The 20446-nt window shown below is 40.1% G+C and overlaps 1 protein-coding gene across 1 annotated transcript; it reads right to left on the bottom strand.

The window, feature by feature from the left end:
• Positions 1-1512: 1512 nt before the first annotated feature.
• Positions 1513-11867, bottom strand: LOC136322167 (N-acetyllactosaminide alpha-1,3-galactosyltransferase-like). Its single transcript, XM_066254323.1, has 3 exons — positions 11821-11867; positions 5758-5889; positions 1513-2212 (listed from the first exon to the last, which is right to left on the bottom strand). The coding sequence occupies exons 1-3, from the start codon at positions 11865-11867 to the stop codon at positions 1513-1515; spliced, it is 879 nt and encodes a 292-aa protein (XP_066110420.1).
• Between the last annotated feature and the right edge of the window lie 8579 nt (positions 11868-20446).

Genomic DNA, 20446 nt, shown 5'->3' with positions numbered 1-20446 from the left:
GGGCCGTGTAGCCATTTGTTGACTCTTGGATCTCTCTCATTTTCCCCACACTCCTCTCAGTGTGGCAGAGAGCTACATTTCCTAGACTCCCTTGCACCAGGTAATGAAAAACGCTGGCAAAAGAGAGCAAAATAGAAGAAAAACCTCTCTCTCCCTATCTACACCTCCCTCCTCCCTCTCTCTCATCTCCTTTGGGTGGCATCTTTAGTGGTGACTAGAACTTCACTCTCTGTTGTTCCACCCATCTCATGCCAGGTGACTCATGGCAGGTTGTAGCTCTTTTTGGACATCTGACAATTTCTCCTCCAGCGTGAGTCTATGGCCTTTACTTTTTTAAAAATTTAAAGACCTGAGGAGCATACTCTCCCTTGTATGCTCCTCAGGTCTTTTATCATTTATACACCCAATTCACCTTCTTAAACTTTTCTTGTTTGGAATATTTACAATAGTAGTTTCTGTTTTCCTAACTGGACCCTGACTACTGATAAATGTGTGTGTGTGCATGTGTGTGATAAATCAATTTGTATAAAATAGTATATAAACACACAGCACGTGTGTGTGTGTGTGTGTGTGTGTGTGTATTCACGGGGTGGGCACATAGCGCATATAAAATAGTATATAAACACACAGCACATGTGTGGATGTGTGTGTTCATGGGGCAGGCACATAGTGTATATAAAATAGTATATAAACACACAGCACGTGTGTGTGTGTGTGTATTCACGGGGTGGGCACATAGTGCATATAAAATAGTATATAAACACACAGCACATGTGTGGATGTGTGTGTTCACGGGGCAGGCACATAGTGTATATAAAATAGTATATAAACACACAGCCCGTGTGTGTGTGTGTGTGTGTGTGTGTGTGTGTATGTGTTCACGGGGCGGGCACTTAGTGCATATAAAAGGAATATGGCAAGACAGGTTTTCAAAGAGTAAAGGGAGGCTTTCCATTTTTTTCTCTGTATTATTTTTATTTTATTTTCATTAGTTTTTACAACAGATAACTCGGTAGTTTTAAAACACACAGTTCTTTTTGAATGGCTTATAGTTTCTTAAATAGCTGTCTGCCCATCTAGTAGTGGCTTTAATGTCCTCATAGTTTTACATAGAGAACATGTCAGTATAGTTGCAGTGACTTTCCCTTATCCACACCTCTAGACAATCCTTTTCTTTAAGCAATATGAGAAATGTATATTACTTGGACCAATGAAAATATTTCAGGTTTCACTTTTTGTGACATCCTATTTTGTTCAATGTGATCTAACAAATAATATATCCTCAGCATTCACAGAGGATATATAATCGCTATATCATCTCTGATGTCAATACATTCATTCTGCAACTGCTACATACTACATTATACAATTCAAAATTAAAGTATGATCATGCTGTTGGTAGGCTTGCCATTTTGTTAGCGATTTTTTTTTAGTGATAAAATTTGTCAAGTGCTAATTATCTAAGATATAAGACAAAACGATGCTCTTCAATTCAGAACTATTAAGAAAGGACTAAAATACTACGTGTCGATTGAAGAATTTAAAATGCTTATGAGCCCAACGGATTTTGAAAGCTTTAATTTCACCAGGATGTCTTAAATGAGGATCCCAGTTATACTCTGGAGATAAGAGTTTAGTGGGTTTATGGAGAAAGAAGTATTTGTTTAAGTGACTTTCATCATGCCACACTGCTTCAATGTTGTTTTTCTTATCATTCATGATTCCTTTGAAGCATGCCCTGGCAATGTTGAGAACCTGAATAGGAGTGCCACCAAATGTAGCAGCATGGTAATAAAAGTCTCCCTCACCTATAGGTATATATGCTTCTGATGACTGATTTCTCTCATAAGGTACCTCTATAGGATGTGCCTTATACCAATAAGAATGTAACTGAACTACTGACTCCCCCAGGGTCTCCAATCCATATTTCCCCACGAAAACTTGATCCACATCCATGCAGAAGAGGAAGTCAACTTCATACTGGATGTGATCTACAACATGTTCACTGATGATCTTCATGCGCATCATACTAACATCTTGCCATCTCTTCTCTCGCTTAATTTCAAAAACTTTGATTGTACGGAGGGGACTCAGTTCTGGCCAAGGCATCTTGGAGAAGTCATCTGTCAGAACATAAATTATGACTTTCTGGCCAACCATAAAATACTTATTAGCAGATGATATAAAGTTAAACAAATAGAGTTCAATATATCTGTAAGTAAAAAAGAAACAATAAAGTTCATTTTGTCTCCTTCCTTCCTTCCTTCCTTCCTTCCTTCCTTCCTTCCTTCCTTCCTTCCTTCCTTCCTTCCTTCCTTCCTTCCTGTGTGAGAGAGAGTGACAGGAAGGGAGAGAGATGAGAAGCATCAACTCTGTAGCTCTTTAGTCATTCATTGACTGCTTCTCATTCATGCCTTGACCAGGGTGTTCTAGCCAAGCCAGTAACCCCTTGCTCAAGCCAGTGACCTTGGGGCTCAAGCCAGCGACCATGCGATCATTTCGATGATCCCACACTCAAGGTGGTGACCCTGATCTCAAGCTGGTGAGCCTGCACTAAAGCCGGCAACCTCAGGGTTTTGAACTTGGGACCTCAGCATCCCAGGTTGATACTCTATCCACTGTGCCACCACAGGTCAGGCTGAAGGTAATTGTCTTATATTTTAGTGGAGCACATGCTGTTTAAATTACATTGACTAGTTTATCCAAAAATGCTACTTAGCAACCAAATAATAGATATGCTTTTTAGGTTGTATTTAAGCAGCATAAAAGACAGTGAAACTATTTGCCTTTCCTCTCTCTGATGGCGTTCTTTGGATCATAGGAGAGAAGAGCAGTTAGTTCCGCACAAGAGTGAATGAAACTTGGTGAGATCAGGAACTGTACAGAACATAGTGCAAAGTGAGAGCCAGGGTTTTCAGGGTTATCAGAGCAATGGGAACTTGCTATAGAGGTTGTAGATGAGGAAGGTCTTGGGTCATTGCAAGAGCAGTTATTGATGTCTGTGGCTTGCTTTATGGGTTGTCTGTTATGCATTAGCAGTCAGAGGTGGGATGATTAATACCCCACCGTCTGCACTGATTTTCTTCTTTTACTTTGTGGTCTTTAGCATGGTGCTAAGATTACTGGATTGGAGAATAAACTTTCTTTTTTTTTTTTTTTTTTTCATTTTTCTGAAGCTGGAAACAGGGAGAGACAGTCAAACAGACTCCCGCATGCACCCGACCGGGATCCACCCAGCACGCCCACCAGGGGGCGATGCTCTGCCCACCAGGGGGCGATGCTCTGCCCATCCTGGGCGTCGCCATGTTGCGACCAGAGCTACTCTAGCGCCTGAGGCAGAGGCCACAGAGCCATCCCCAGCGCCTGGGCCATCTTTGCTCCAACAGAGCCTTGGCTGCGGAAGGGGGAGAGACAGAGAGGAAAGCGCGGCGGAGGGGTGGAGAAGCAAATGGGCGCTTCTCCTGTGTGCCCTGGCCGGGAATCTATCCTGGGTCCTCCGCACGCTAGGCCGACGCTCTACCGCTGAGCCAACCGGCCAGGGCTTGGAGAATAAACTTTCTCATTTCCAGTCTCTCAAACCAGTAAAAGGGTCTCAGAGTAATAAATAGCCTTGGGGAATTTTTCAAAAGGAGAGGTAGTCCTATGTAGCTCAGCTTGGAAGAAATATATACACCCTATGTTCATTGCAGCATTATTTACAATAGCCAAGCCTAAGTGTCCATCAACAAATAAGTGGACAAAGAAGATGTGGTATATATACATATATAATGGATTTGTATTCAGTAATAAAAAGAACAAAATCTATGTTGGAATCTTATTAGATTTACTGAAACGTTGCAAATATATAAGGCTCCCATATACACTAATGTTAATATTTTATAAAACCATGGTACATTTGTCAAAACTAGGAAATTACCAGTGGTAAAATACTATTAACTAAACCACAGCTTTATTTGGATGCCACCAGTTTTTCCCCTGATGGCCTTTTTAGCTTCCAGGATCCAATCGGGACATACAGTGCATTTAGTCATTCTGTCTCCTTAGTCTCCTCTACTTCGTGTCAGTTTCTCTCCTTGTTCATGACCATGACCATTTTGAGGAGTCCTGATCAGATATTCTGTAGCATGACCTTCAATTTGGGTTTTTCTGATAATTTCTTAATTAAAGTTAATTTTAATACAGTCACATTTATCAGCCTTCTCCTTTGTGATTAGTATTTCCTCTGTCTCAAGAAATCCTTTTCTGTCTTGAGTTCATGAAGATACACGATAGCTTTTCCTTTAACTTTTGGTCTTTAAGGTACCTGCAGCTTGATGTTCGGATATGCCTGTGTATGTATGTGGTACAGTTTTAGCTTTCCCATGGTGACATCAACTTTCTGCAGCATCGTTTATGGAAATCTTTCCCTGCAGATCTACAGTGTCATTGCCAGTACATATTTTTTCCTTCTCTCTTTCCTTTCTTCCTTTATTCCTTCCTTCCTTCCTTTTTGCCTTCTTTTCTCCCTCCTTCTGTTTCTCTCTCTCTTTCCCTACTTTCCTTCCTCTTTCTGTCTGTTTTTTCTTTATAAGAAATAAATTACCTTTTTTTTTTTGTATTTTTCTGAAGCTGGAAACGGGGAGAGACAGTCAGACAGACTCCCACATGCGCCCGACCAGGATCCACCCGGCACGCCCACCAGGGGGCGACGCTCTGCCCACCAGGGGGCGATGCTCTGCCCCTCCGGGGCGTCGCTCTGTTGCAACCAGAGCCACTCTAGCGCCTGGGGCAGAGGCCAAGGAGCCACCCCAGCGCCCAGGCCATCTTTGCTCCAATGGAGCCTTGGCTGCGGGAGGGGAAGAGAGAGACAAAGAGGAAGGGGGGGGGTGGAGAAGCAAATGGGCGCTTCTCCTATGTGCCCTGGCCGGGAATCGAACCCGGGCTCCCCCCCCCCCCCCCCCGCGCCAGGCCGACGCTCTACCGCTGAGCCAACCGGCCAGGGCCAGGAATACATTACTTTCAATATTTAATAACAAGTTACTATAAACTTTATAATTTTAATGAGTAATGGATATATTGTTCAATTTAATACTTTTTTGCACTTTTTTCTATCTGATTTTGCTGTCAGGGCAGCACTTGCTTCATAAAATTAATTGGGAATTGTTCCCTCCTCTTCTGTCTTTTTTTAAATTTTATTTTGTAAGAGATTGTATAGAATTGATGTTAATTCTTCTTTAAATATTTGGTAGAATTCTCCAGTGACACCATATGGTTCTGGAGACTTTGGAAGTTTTAAAAATGATGAATTCTATTTCCTGAGTTAGCTATAGGGCTATTCAAATGATCTTTTTTAAGTTGGATGAGTTATGGTAGTTTGTGCTTTTCAAGGTCTGTTTTATCTAAGTTGTCAAATGTATGCGTGTAGAGTGTTTTGTAGTGTTCCCTGATTATCCTTTTGATATCTGAAGGTCTGAGGCAATATACCCTGTTTCTTTCCTGATATTTGTAAATTGTGTCATTTTTTTCTTTTCCAGACTTCCTGGATGATTGTGAATTCTTTTGTCAAAGAACCAGCTTTCTGTTTTGTTGATTTTTCTTCACTGCTTTTCTGTTTTCAATTTCATGGATTTCTGTTCCTATCTTTATTATTTTCTTATTTCTGCTGGCTTTGGCTTTATTTTGCTCTACTTTTTCTAGATTCTTAAGGTGGGATTATTGATAATTTCCCACTTTCTACAATAAAAAGCCTGACTGTAAAATACATTTGGTATTACCTACCTTCCCACAGCAAACACAGTCAGCCCCACAGTAATTTTATGATTTGCATAATTATTTTCCAATATGTCTTCTTTGTAAGTGCCATGCCACACAACTGGGGCTAACCAGTTAGTGGTTGTATTTATGGATGCTCTGTAATAAAGACATAGATTTATGAACAAAATACCTGTTAATAAAATTGTAGTAGATATTGTGTAAAAATCTGTGTCTCAGTGGTTGGCAAACTTATTAGTCAACAGAGCCAAATATCAACAGTACAACAATTGAAATTTCTTTTGAGAGCCAAATTTTTTAAACTTAAACTATATAGGTAGGTACATTCCTTATCAAGGTAGCGCCCATACGTGGTATTTTGTGGAAGAGCCACACTCAAGGGGCCAAAGAGCCACGTGGCTTGCGAGCCGCAGTTTGCCGACCAGGGTTGTGTCTGATTGCAACATTTCCTTACTTCTTCTCCTTCTCCTTCTCCTTCTTCTTCTTCTTCTTCTTCTTCTTATTATTATTATTATTATTATTATTATTAAAGAGAGGGGCAGGGAGGCAAAGAGACAGACTCCTGCATGTGCTCTGACTGGATCCACCCGGAAAACCACCGATGGGGTGATGCTCTGTCCATCTGGGGCCATTGCTTCATTATTCAACATCTGAGCTATTTTAGCACCTGAGGCAAAGCCATGGTTTCATCCTTAGCACCCAGGGCCAACTTGCTCGAATGAGCCATGGCTGCAGGAGGAGAGTGGGGAAAGAATGAGAAAAGGGGGAAGAGGAAGGGTGGAGAAACAGATGGTTGCTTCTCCTGTGTGCCCTGACTGGATATTGAACCTGGGACTTCCACACACCAGGCCAACGTTCTACTGCTGAGCCAACCGGCAGGGCCCATTTTTTTACTTTTAACCCTAAGCCTCTGTGGCTATGATAGACTAGAGAAACAGCTTATCAGAAATGGCCAGATCATTAAAAAAGTACACTACAGATCATTTACACCGTGATTCCAAGATCTTTGAAGACACATAGTTGAAACCTTGCCCAAAGCCTACAGTACCAATTTATTTTATATTTGGACAAAATCTGGTACTAGGCTTCTTAACATTGATTATTTTTAGAAACCATATTTTGAAAACTCAACTTCCCAATTTTTATCATCTCAAATGTTTTCAGTGCTAATGTTACTGCGTACTGCCAGAATCAACTTTGTCAGAACTCTGAATGATAGCCAAGGGTTAAAAGCAGCTAAGCAGAAGTTAAATGAAAAACAAGATGACTTGATATGGTAGGAGTAGGAAAGCGTAGTGGCATTTTCTAACTTAGCCTCACACCAATTCCCTCCCCAGTATGGCAGTGGTATTGAAAACAGAAAATTATGTTCTTAGTGTGGGTATCTAATTCTGGAGGGAGAAGAGGGGTTCTGATTCCCAAGGGATTGTGTTTGCCTGCTTTGAGTCTATAAATAGATCCATACAGTTATGATCAATTAAATTAAAATAAAGGTGCCTCCCTGGCCGGTTGGCTCAGTGGTAGACCGTCGGCCTGGTGTGCAGGAGTCCCGGGTTCGATTCCCGGCCAGGGCACACAGGAGAAGCGCCCATCTGCTTCTCCACCCCTCCCCCTCTCCTTCCTCTCTGTCTCTCTCTTCCCCTTCCGCAGCCAGGGCTCCATTGGAGCAAAGTTGGCCCAGGCACTGAGGATGGCTCCATGGCTTCTGCCTCAGGCGCTGGAATGGCTCTCGTTGCAACAGAGTGACACTCCAGATGGGCAGAGCATCGCCCCCTGGTGGGCATGCCGGGTGGATCCCGGTTGGGCGCATGCGGGAGTCTGTCTGACTGCCTCCCCGTTTCCAACTTCAGAAAAATAAAAAAATAAATTAAAAAAAAATAAAAATAAAAAATAAAGTGCCAAGACCATTCCATGAGGAAAAAATAATCTTTTCAACAAATTGTGCTGTGGCGATTGGTTGTCCACATGAAAAAAAATGATGGATCTTCATCTCACACTTTATGTAAAAATGAACTCAAATGCACAAAAGACATAAATATAAGGGCAAAAATTATAAAACTCTCAGAAGAAAATTATAGTAAATTATCATGATTTTGGATTTGGTAATGATTTCTCAGATATGACACCAAAACCACAAGCATCAAAAAAATAGATATATTGGAATTTATCAAAATTTTGTGCCTGACCAGGCAGTGGCGCAGTGGATACAGCATTGGACTGGGACACAGAGGACCCAGGTTCGAAACCCCAAGGTCACTGGCTTGAGTGCGGGGTTGGCTGGCTTGTGCATGGGATCATAGATATGACCTATGGTCACTGGCTTGAAGCCCAAGGTCACTGGCTTGAGTGCGGGGTTGGCTGGCTTGTGCATGGGATCATAGATATGACCTATGGTCACTGGCTTGAAGCCCAAGGTCACTGGCTTGAGTAAGAGGTCACTGGCTCAGCTATTGCCCCCCAGTCAAGGCACATATGAAAAAGCAATTAATGAACAACTAAGGAGCTGCAACAAAGGATTGATGCTTCTCATCTCTCTCCCTTCCTGTCTCTCTGTCCCTATCTGTCTTTCTCTCTATCTCTGTCACACACAAAACCCACAAATTTTGTGCATCAGAGAACACTAAAAAGAAAGTGATTAGACGACCCACCTTCCTTCTTTTTCAAGAATGGGAGAAAATATTTGCAAATAATTCATCTTAAAAAAAGCCTATTATCCATAATATATAAGGAACTCTTTAACACAACAATAAAAAGAGAGACAACCCAATTTAAAAATAAGCAAGAGATTTAAATAGACATTTCTGTCTACATACAAATGGCTGATAAGCACATGAAAAGACAGTAGACAGCATCAGTCATTAGAGAAATGCAAATCAAAACTATAATGATAGGCCTGACCTGTGGTGGCGCAGTGGATAAAGCGTCGACCTGGAAATGCTGAGGTCGCCGGTTCAAAACCCTGAGCTTGCCTGGTCAAGGCACATATGGGAGTTGATGCTTCCAGCTCCTCCCCCCGTCTCTCTCTCTCCTCCCTCTCTCTCTCTCTCTCTCTCTCTCTCTCTCCCCCTCCCTCCTTCCCTCCCTCCCTCTCTCTCTTCTCTAAAATGAATAAATAAAATAAAAATTAAAAAAAAAAAAAAAAAAAAAAAAAAACAAACTATAATGATATATCATTCCACAAACATTAAAATGTCCCTTATACAGCAAAAACAAAAACAACCCCCTCCAAAAAATAAAAAAAACAAACAAATATTGGAAAGGATGTGAAGAAATTGGGACTCCCATACTTTGTTGGTGGGAATGTAAAATGGTGTGACTGCTATGGAAAACAGTTTGGTGGTTCCTCAAAAAGTTTGACATAGAATTACCATGTGACCCAGTAATTCCACTTATAGATGGATTCCCAAAAGACTGAAAAAAACATGTATTCAAATGAAAACTTGCACATGAATATTCACAGTTCCATTACTCATAATAGCCAAAAAGTTGAAACAACCCCATTTATTAACTGCTGAGTGGATAAGTGATATGCCATGCAATGGAATATTATTCAGCTATAAAAAGAGATGAAATACTGATATATGCTACAACATAGATACATTTTGAAAATATGCTGAGTGAGAGAAGCCAGACATAAAAGGCCACGTACTATATCCCATTTATATGAAATGTCCAGAATAGGCAAGTCCGTAGAGTCGGGGAGTTACCACTTAATGGGTACAAGGCTTCTTTTTGGTGTGATGAGATATTCTGGAATTGAATAATGTGATAGTTGCACAACATTGTGAAGATACTAAAAGCAGTGACTTGTACATACTAAAATGGTGAATTTTACATTATGTGAATTTTACCTCAATAAAAAAAATAGTAAGCATAGAGGAAAAATATTCCATTGTATATAACTGGCAATGAGATTTAACCTGGACTATAGAAAGAGCTTCTTCTAATCTATAAGAAAAGAGATTCTTTGAGGGATGAGGGGAGAGGAGAGATATGAACTGGCACTTTATAAAACTGAATATTCAGGTTGGCAATATTCATATGAAAATGTGTTCAACTTTATTGGTCATCAAGGGAAAAAATGCAATGGGAATAGAAGTGCAAGTAGAAGAAAAAGAGTCTATTAATTATCTTACAACCTGTTATAAACTGTATTGTGTCCCCTCCCCCAAATGCATATGTTGAAGCCCCAACCCCCAGTGTGACTATTTGGAGATATGGCCTTTAGACAGACAATTAAAGTTAAATGAGGTCATAATGTGGGCCTGAGTCCAACAGAATTTGTGTCCTTTTAAAAGGAGGAGACACCCGGGATGCATGTGTGCAGAGAAAAGGCCATGTGAGGACACAGCAAGAGGACAGCCATCTGCAAGCCAAGAAGAGAGGCCTCAGTGGAAACCAAACTTGCCAGATGCCTTGATCTTTGACTTCCAGCCTTCAGAAGCGGGGGAAAAAATAAATTTCTGTTGTTTAAGCCAGAGGAAAAAAAGCAATAGGGGTTGAATTTTATTAGTAGCCTAGTTAGAATCCTTTTAAATGATTATATGTTTTTCTCCTTTGTTCAGTTGTTGTGACGAATCATCACCTTGATTATGAGACTGTGCCTTGCTTGTTTCAGCTGGATTCTGTGCCAGTTATTAAGCTATTGTCTTTCATAACTAAACCCACCACCATATATGTTATTATGCTGACCTGGAAGACTCTGCAAACTACATTGCCAGTGGGGATCCTGTCAGGCTTTGCTAATAGAGGGCACTGGAGGAAAATGACAAGGTTAGGGGATGAAGGAACTTGTTCTTTCCTATTTCCTGTGGGCTTCTTGTTTGTGTCCTGTTCCTGCGAGTTCCATTCCAGCAATGCGTCTTCACCACAGCAATAGCAGTTCTCTTCCAAAGCAGCAACTGAATACAGCTTTCAGTTTTTCCAACACTTGCAAAACCCATCTTCCTGTGCTCCTTGATGGTCTGGTTCCCTGCCCCAAGAGCTCAGAGGCACCAGCACTAGATCTGTGGCTTTGGAGTTTAAGCTCCAGAGCTTCTTTAAAAAGTTTCTAAGGCAGCAATTTTCAACGGGTGTGCTGCAAGAATTTTTAAAACATGCAGTACCTGACTATTAGGGGAAAGGGTGTTGACGTCTTTTCCTTTAGATTGTTAAATAAAAAAATGACAACAGCCAACAGCAATAGCTGTCTAGTGTGAATGGATCAAAATTATACCTATTTTTTTGTGTGTCAGATTGGCAAAATATAAAATACATTTTTTGGTGTGCTGCAGAATTTGAGTAATTAGTTTCTGTGTGCCATGAGATGAAAAAGTTTGAAAATCACTATTCTAAGGTTTAATAATCCCAGCTTCTTTCTTTTGTTTCTTCAGCCCTAGGAGAACAAGTTACTTCTATTGTTGTTCCCTCCATAATACCTTAGAATTCTCTTTTCAGTCTTTCAAGTTACCTAGTTAACAACGTTATGCTAGGTAACAGATTTTTAGATTCAATTCTCTGTTTAAATATGTGGTGTGCTTTTTGTGGCCTGTTTAGATCTGACAAATGTTATGATATGATGGGAGGATGTCATGGACCATTATCTAATAACAATCTTAAATGGATGTCTTTTTCAAATTTTAATTAGATGAAGTCCTTAAATCCTGTAGTATCAGAGCTAAAGATAGATGGGCAGAATAAGAAGATGAAGGCAGAGAGACTAGAGGAAAGCTGATGTATTAAAACACGGAGTATACAGATAGCCCATCTCTCTGATTTGGGCTTTGGTTCTTATTGGTGAGACAAGGAGAATCAACCAAATGGTCTCGAATACACCCTTACATTTTTTACCTGCCGTCATTCTAGGACCTTTGAGTTTTTATTATTCTATACATACTCATCCATGGAGGAGGTGGGTCCTAATATTCATTCCCAATGGGTCTGGTCTTGGCCACAGCTTATTTCTTTCAATGTTATCAAAGATCCATCTCCTCTCCCACATTTGCAATGCCAGTCATAGTATTGTTACCATCTGTTAACTTCTATTGAGCAATCTATGGATTAATATCACATTAGATTTGGCATTCTTACCTGGGAAAAAACCAATCTGATAACTTTAATTCTGGCTGAGTTTTCATAGACCTATCAAGATAAATAATGCAAAGAGTCACACTATATCTTATTGGAGTTTGAGATAACTAAGTGTCTATCAAATCATGCTATATTATAATAGGATACAGGATGCAAAATAAGCATGAAGCAGTAAGAAAAACAATGATGAATTTTAATAGTAGTAGCATGGAAAAGTCATCATTTTCAACCTCATCTTAAGTCTGTGTGCTGCCCAGAAATCTTTGTTTCCACAGTTCTCATTCTTCTAATTCACAGAGAAAATAGCAGCCATCAGATGAAAGACCCCTCAACTTTCTGCCACCTCACATCCAAATTTACCTATCATGCCAAATATTTTCCCCTTCTATCACAATGGAAATATATTCCTACTTTCTGTCTAAGGTTAGCCTTTAATATCCTGTCTGCTCAGGAGCCTTGATTTGAGAATTATTCTCAGAAGGGTTTCTCCTAAGCTCTGTATTTGATGAGTTGACACTCTCCTGGGCATTTTCCTGTGGCTTCAAATTTTTATGTACCACTAGACTTCTCCCAGGAATGTAAGACTTGTATATTCAACTGTGTTCTAAAGTCTTCTACAGACACTACAAAATGAAAATGCTAAAGTCATCATTTCGTCCCCAAAGTAGGTCCTCTTCACATGTTGCTTTACCCCCCTGGGTCCACTTGGATTGACAAGGTAGAAAGATGGAGTCATTCAACACTCAGAGCACTCCCTAAGTTGCAACATCAAATCCATCATGAAACCCTGCTGGTTTTACCTCCAATGCATTTCTCAATCCATCCCTTATCTCCATCCCCTGCCACCACACGGCTTCAAGTCACCATCATTTTTTGTCTGTGCTACTATTATGGCCTCAAAATTGGTCTCACTGCACACTTGAAAAAAAGGCTTTTAAGTACGAAAAATTTCAAAGGTGCACCAATGTAAAGAGACAATTATAATGAACCTCCATATTCGCACCCCCCACAATAAGCAATGTGTTACCCTCTTAGCTTAGCCTTGCATTGCCCTTTTCAACCCATTCTCCATACTGCCCTTCTGCTTCCAGTGTCTTGTCTCTGAAGCTCCGGTGTTGCCATGGCACTACTCTGTTTAACAGAGGTCAGTGGCTTCCCATTGTCCCAGGACCATGTCCTCATTCCTTATCTGGCCATAGTATTCTGCATGATCTCACACTGCATACTGTTCCAGCCACATCTCCAACCTAGCCCCACACTTAGAATTTTCCAGGCTCACGGGCCTTTTATATTTCCTTAAGCATGCTACAAATTCAACCTGCTAATTCCCACATAGCCTTCAGGTCCCATTTTAAATATCCCTTCTTAAGGGAAATATTTCCTAATCTGCTAGATGAAGTTAATGCCTTCATTAATAGCTAATACACCAACTGTAATTGATATTTTTTTTTAGTTAAAAACACTATCAAAACAAAAAAGCTAATACGTATTGAATATTTTCCAAAGTATTATCTAGTTTAATCTGATATAGCCTCTGTAGTTTCTTTGTGCTTTTCATCATTTCCATTTTACTAGATGAGAAAACTAAGGCACAAAGAGTTTTTATTATCTTTTAAAATTTATTTTAGTGAGAGAGGAAGGAAGAGGGAAAGATATTAGTCTGTTTCGCTTATTATGCATTCATTGGCTGATTCTTTTTTTTTTTTTTTTTTAAAGTTGGTGTAGTTCTCTTTTTTTTTTAAAATTTTTTATTTATTTATTCATTTTAGAGAGGAGAGGGAGAGACAGAGAGAGAGAGAGAGGAGAGACAGAGAGAGAGAAGGGGGGAAGGAGCTAGAAGCATCAACTCCCATATGTGCCTTGACCAGGCAAGCCCAGGGTTTCGAACCGGCGACCTCAGCATTTCCAGATTGACGCTTTATCCACTGCACCACCACAGGTCAGGCCATTGGCTGATTCTTGTATGTTTCCCTGACCAAGGACCAAACCCGCCACCTTGCAGTATGGGGATGACACTCTAACTAACTAAGGCTACGTGGCCTGGGCAAAGAGATTTTATTATTTTGTCCATAATCACAGGGTAGGTGCAAAGACAAAGCAGTTGTGCCTGAGTCCTTACTTTCCTCCTTGTTCTACACTCTAATGGCACTTTGGCTAGGACTTCTTTGGAGAACTGATCCTGGGCTAAGTGAAAAAGGGGGTTGGGTGTGACTGTGATGTGACATTCTATCCAGCATCCACTTCCATTGACAACGATGACCTTTGAATGATGAGTATTGGTATGATAAGGATATAAAATTCTGATTAGGTAATAGAACAATTGTTATATTATATTGCATTGAATACATTTTGCCAGAAAACATTTTAACCCATTCCTTCTCCCAACCTCTACTTCAGCAGACTTTCTGCTGAAAGTTCCCACCTTTTCTTAGAGGTTTCCCTAACTATTTTCAAGTGGTTGAAAGTTATTGCCCCCTGTTAGCCATGGCTAGATATAGGAGAAATATGCTCTTCCCAATACATGGAAACCTTCTTACTATATCATTTTCATGCATAGCACAGCTCACCCAAGTATGGAGTCATGGTCTTAGTGGGGGTGTTATAAAGCATGAAACCATCAGAGAGACAGGCCCTGGACACAACAAGCATCAGAAAGAAAAGTTGTTTTCACTTCAGTATGTGGGTTCCCATGACGATAGAAGAACATGTAATGATACTGGATTTTGCCCAATCTTTGGAGGAAGTTTTCCTCTCTGCACACATTCTGATGGCATGACTTTGTAGATTGCATGTGGTTAATACAACCTCTTGATAGTCTTTTAGCTGATGTGTTTGCCCATAGCTTTAAAAGGCAAAAGGTTCCTGTACGCTGTCTGACTCCTGAACCTCTTCTCCTAACCAGTTCCCACCTCTCCATTAGAGACAGCACTCTGCCAGCCGGTTCTCTTTTGATTACTAGTATTCTAACCTTAAATGGATATCTCCAACATGTGTTTGTGAAACTGCTTTGGTTCAGCCTGCCTGCAGGAACCAAAGACTTGCAGGTTCTCCATTGCCCTCCAACCAATTTTGTCCTCAAAGAAGATCAAAGCATATTTATAAATACTTACCAGCAGTGATACATCCTCTGTAGTTTCTTTGTGCTTAGGATAAACAAAAAGCATTATATTACTTTTAAACTTATATGAAGGTTTTCTGCATTTAAGATGACTAGAGTTGAACTCAGTCAATTTATTCATTTTACTACCTAATTTTACTACCTAATGTTACCTAATATTTAATGAACGCATAACATTATGGACAGAATGTTTGTGTCTCCCTCAAATTTATATGTTGAAATCCTAACTCCTAATATATTAGAAGTTGGGGCTTGGGGTGATTAGGTCAGGAGGATAGAGGCCTCATGAATGGGATTACTGCCCTTTTAAAAGAGATCCCAGAGAGCTCCCTCACGCCTTTCATCGTGTGAGGACACAGTGAGAGGATAGTGTCTGTGAACCAGAAACAGGCCTTCATCAGACACCCAATCCGCTGGTGCCTTGATCTTGGACTTGCCTGCCTCCAGAGCTGTAAGAAATAAATTTCTGTTATTCATGAGCCATCCTGTCTATGGTATTTTGTTATACCTGAATGGACCAAGACACATACTAAGTGCCAAGTATATTGTAAGTTGTAGAGTACAAGAATGAACATAATAAAAACTACTAAAGTGGCCTGACCTGTGGTGGCGCAGTAGATAAAGCATCGACCTGGAAATGCTGAGGTCACTGGTTCAAAACCCTGGGTTTGCCTGGTCAAGGCACATATGGGAGTTGATGCTTCCAGCTCCTCTCCCCTTCTCTCTCTCTGTCTCTCCTCTCTCTCTCTCTCTCTCTCTCTCTCTCTCTCTCTGTCTCTCCCTCTCCTCTCTAAAATGAATAAGTAAAAAAAAAAATTTTTTTTTAAAACTACTAAAGTGATTTGATTGATAAATATTACTCATATGCTATATCATATCAAATGATTGGTAAAAATTATATGCTATATCTTAAAAATAACTAATTCTTTGAGATACACATGAGAGAAGCTTAATATTAACACAATGAAATTTGTTAATTGCAAATGGAGCCTTTCTGCTTATCTCAAATACATGGAGGGTAAATACCATACATAGTGCCTTAAGTCACTAATATTAAGGATGTTTCTTAAAGAAGTTGCCACCTATTTAAAAATGGCAGTTTCTCTATAATATTTACTAATGTTACATTGCCGTAATTATCATACATAGCCACTGTCTTGGCAGCTTAACATTGTTTCTCCTCACATATATTGGCCTACAAAAGTTATTTAACTTTGATCCCATTAGAAACAAAGAAATTTTATGCTGAAGGCTATATTTTTGCTGATATATTTGGATGTCATTTGGATATATTTGGGCATATTTGGATTGATACAGTTGGATGCTAATTTATTTAGGGGTTGAGCCTATCGCCTTTCTGACATAACCAGAGCCTTACCACAAACCAAAATAAAATATTCATTAATTTTTTAAAGTTACCTGAATTGATACTCTCTTTGCAAGGCCCATAGAGACAATAAAAACAACAATAGAACTGTTTTTTTGTTGTATCTCATCCTTTAATGGGAGAAAAAAGAAACAGATAAAAGTAGATTAACTAAAGTACAATGTATACAGAGTAAGCTGTGTTGAATTTTGCCTGTCTATGACTTAAACTAGGTGACATAATAGATTTTATCTAGGATTTAAGGCACCTCTGGTCATTGGATGTAGACTTCCGTCAGTGAAGAGACACTATTTATTTGAACTATCCGCCTAAAGTCTTAAAAAATTAACTGGTCTAAGCCCTGGCCGGTTGGCTCAGTGGTAGAGCATCGGCCTGGCATGCAGGAGTCCCAGGTTCGATTCCCGGCCAGGGCACACAGGAGAAGCGCCCATCTGCTTCTCCACCCCTCCCCCTCTCCTTCCTCTCTGTCTCTCTCTTCCCCTCCCACAGCCAAGGCTCCATTGAAGCAAAGTTGGCCCGGGTGCTGAGGATGGCTCTGTGGCCTCTGCCTCAGGCGCTAGAATGGCTCTGGTTGCAACAGAGCAACGCCCCAGAGGGGCAGAGCATAGCCCCCTGGTGGGTGTGCCAGGTGAATCCCAGTCCGGTGCATGCGGGAGTCTGTCTGACTGCCTCCCTGTTTCCAACTTCGGAAAAAAAAATAATAATAATAAAATAAAATAAATAAAAAAGAATATTAACTGGTCTAGACGGTCTTTTTTTTTTTTTTTTAATTTTTTTTAAATTTATTTATTCATTTTTAGAGAGGAGAAAGAGAGAGAGAGAGGAGAGAGAGACAGTGAGAGAGAAGGGGGAGGAGCTGGAAGCATCAACTCCCATATGTGCCTTGACCAGGCAAGCCCAGGGTTTCGAACAGGCGACCTCAGCATTTCCAGGTCGACGCTTTATCCACTGCGCCACCACAGGTCAGGCTAGACGGTCTTGATACAAGAGATCTTACACATCTTACACACTGTTCACCTTTTGTAAATACAAAGGGCTTTTTCTTACAGAAAACTATGCCACTTTTGCTCTTTCAGGGGGGGTGTCATAAAGAACAGATAATTATGAAAATACTTAGATGGACTGTAAAGAATTGTATAATTATAGGCCCTGGCCTGTTGGCTCAGTGGTAGAGCACCATCCCGGCATGTGGAAGTCCCGGGTTCGATTCCCAGCAGGGCACACAGGAGAAGCGCCCATCTGCCTCTCCACCCTTCCCCCTCTCCTTTCTCTCTCTCTCTTCTCACAGCCAAGGCTCTATTGGAGCCAAATTTGCCTAGCGCTGAGGATGGTTCCATGGCCTCCACCTCAGTCGCTAGAATGGCTTTGATTGTAGCGAAGCAACACCCCAGAGGGGCTGAGCATCGCCCCCTGGTGGGCATGCTGGGTGGATCCCAGTTGGGCGCATGTGAGAGTGTGTCTGTCTGCCTCCCCCCATCCTTCTCACTTCGGAAAAATACAAAAAATAAAAATAAAATAAAAAGAGTTGTATAATTATAAAGAAACATTTGTAATTAAATAATATGAAGTTGATCATTCCAAGTTAAGTGATAGAACTGATAACCATATGAAATATGTGCCCCTTCTCAAAAGTATTTGAATATGGAATTGACTCACTGGAAGTTAAACTATAATATTTAGATTATTTGTGCATTGACTTTAGAATTTTAGCCATCAAGTTTACAAAACTCCTTTGTACTATTTAATCTGTGGAATATATAATTGTGTAAAGAAAAGAGATTGGATATGGTTTAATTTGGTTGAAATTAGGGACAAACTCTTACCTTTTGTTTTCCTAATTTCACGTAGGAATTATATACAATTTCTTCCTTGAAGTCATAACATTTATGGTATAGTGGTTTGGGAAGACATGTGCAGAAGCTTAGGAGGGCAGTTTCCAAGCAGGAACTTTTGAGATCTTTGAAAAATTGTAAATGAGATAACCTCTCTCTTATTGGTTCTATGGTGCTCTCCAGGTTTAGTGTTTATTGTTTTAGCCTTCTGTGAATGATGATGTCATCAGATTCTCTTTTGATGATGAAAGAACTAGATAGTTGTAATGATAATTCATATGCCTGTAACTTCTCTTTGCCATTACCAGGGAACTAAATTTTGCCCCACTTAAAAAAAGAATAGGATCATTTAAGTTTCTTTATTTTCTTGTAGATTTTTAAAGCTTTATAATACATTTTTTAATGAAATATGATTTACATAAAGTAAAACATAGTTTAATTGTATACTTTATGGGGTTTGTTACACAAGCACATGTGTATGTAAAATAAAAACCTCTTTAATTAAGATATAGAACATCTGCATGACCCCAGTAACTTTTCTTGTGCCCCTTTGAGTCACTACCCTCCCCCCCACACACAAAACCAGTGTTTTGATTTCTATTACCATAGCTGAGTTATTCCTACTATAGAACTTCATGTAAATAGAATTTTACAATACACACTTTAAAATGTTTATTTTATTGATTTGAGAGAGAGAGGAAAAGAGTGAGAGAGAGAGACAGTAACGTTGATCTGCTCCTGTATGTGCCCTTGCCAGGGATCAAATCAGCAACCAGTTGAGCTTATTCAGCCAGGGCTGTACAGTATACACTTTTTACATTTAGCCCTTTTACTCCAAGGTTTGGCAACTCATCCATATAATTGCGTTTTTCTTACACCATTCAGAAAGTTAATTCAGAATAAATTATAGATCTAAGCATAAAAGCAAAATGCACAAGCTTTTAGAGGAAAACATAGGAGAATATCTTTGCAACTTGCAGATAATAGTCTCTGACTCAGGTGAGAGAAAACAACTAAAAAGGTGATAAATTATACTTCCTCAAAATTAGAAAATTCTGCTCATCAAAAGACACTGTTAAGAAAATGAATTAAGTAAGTCATTACTATTCACCAAAGGTTTGCACTTACCTGAAATATTATGTATCATAGATGGTCCAAACAGAAAATAAAATTCATATCAGTGTTAGAAGATTTCTATTGATTTCCATTCTTCTTAGAAGAAAAAAGGGAGTAGTAAAGGAGGATAATTAAATTAAATTAACAGAATTAAAATCTGTTTTGGGTCATAGCAGAGTAGATTATACCAGACTTATGCTTCCGTAGATGACAGTCATAAACTCTGGATGAAAATAAAAGAAAAAAAAGTTAAAACTACCTGAAGGCAAAATAGTGGGGCTTAAAATAGGCTGATCCTTGGAAGGAGGGCATATGTTGGCTAAAATTTTCATTTACATAGCTTTTGATTTGAAATTATCCCCTAATTCACATAGATCTCTGTGGCAAAAAGTCACAAAGAAAGATTTGAGGAGCCATGGCCAGTTGGCTCAGTGGTAGAGCATCGGCCCAGCATGGTGAAGTCCCAGGTTCCATTCTCGGTCAGGGCACATAGGAGAAGCACCCATCTGCTTTTCCACCCTTCCCGCTCTCCTTTTTCTCAGCCTCTCTCTTCCCCTCCTGCAGTCAAGGCTCCATTGGAGCAAAGTTGGCCCGGGCACTGAGGATGACTCCATGGCCTACGCCTCAGGTGCTAGAATGGCTCCGGTTGCAATGGAGCAATGCCCCAGATGGGCAGAGCATCGCCCCCTGGTGGGCGTGCCGGGTGGATCCTGGTCCAGCACATGCGGGAGTCTGACTGCCTTCCTGCTTCTAACTTTGGAAAAATACAAAACAAACAAAAAACAAAAAAGAAAGACTTGAGGAGACAGAGGATGGAGACAGTAAATGTCAAGGAGGCTGAAAAGTAATAGGGAAACTCTCAGAAAGAGGGAGACACAGAATAAGGTGCCTCAGAAACTGCATGGGAACTGATTAAAAACTTGGATGACAACTGAACTATCCATGCAGTTTCCCCAGGAAATAGAAACATTTGAAAGGCTATAAAAATTTAGAAATTTCAGCTGATACCCCTTGCTGAAGACATAGCATTTGGAAGTTTAGTCCAGCTCAGTAAACTATGTTCAAACAAAAACCAGCACTCTAGGAAAATAACAGAATCCAGAGTCTTTACAATGTGTCATCCATAATGACAGGTATATATTTTTCAAAAGGTACTAGACACACAAAGAAACA

The sequence above is a fragment of the Saccopteryx bilineata genome, chromosome 2 (assembly GCF_036850765.1).
Source record: "Saccopteryx bilineata isolate mSacBil1 chromosome 2, mSacBil1_pri_phased_curated, whole genome shotgun sequence".
Classification (NCBI taxonomy): domain Eukaryota; kingdom Metazoa; phylum Chordata; class Mammalia; order Chiroptera; family Emballonuridae; genus Saccopteryx; species Saccopteryx bilineata.
Note: the sequence above shows the minus strand (reverse complement) of the source record. Positions and strands in the feature narration are given on the sequence as shown.

What these genes read in the sequence shown, in the direction of transcription:
- LOC136322167 (XM_066254323.1), bottom strand. Translation starts at nt 11,867, where the DNA reads ATGAAAACTCAGCCAGAATTAAAGTTATCAGATTGGTTTTTTCCCAG. An exon ending in TCAGATTGGTTTTTTCCCAG is followed by an intron (nt 5,890 to 11,820) that starts GTAAGAATGCCA and finishes TCTTTATTACAG; the next exon opens with AGCATCCATAAATACAACCA. An exon ending in ACTGTGTTTGCTGTGGGAAG is followed by an intron (nt 2,213 to 5,757) that starts GTAGGTAATACC and finishes TTTTACTTACAG; the next exon opens with ATATATTGAACTCTATTTGT.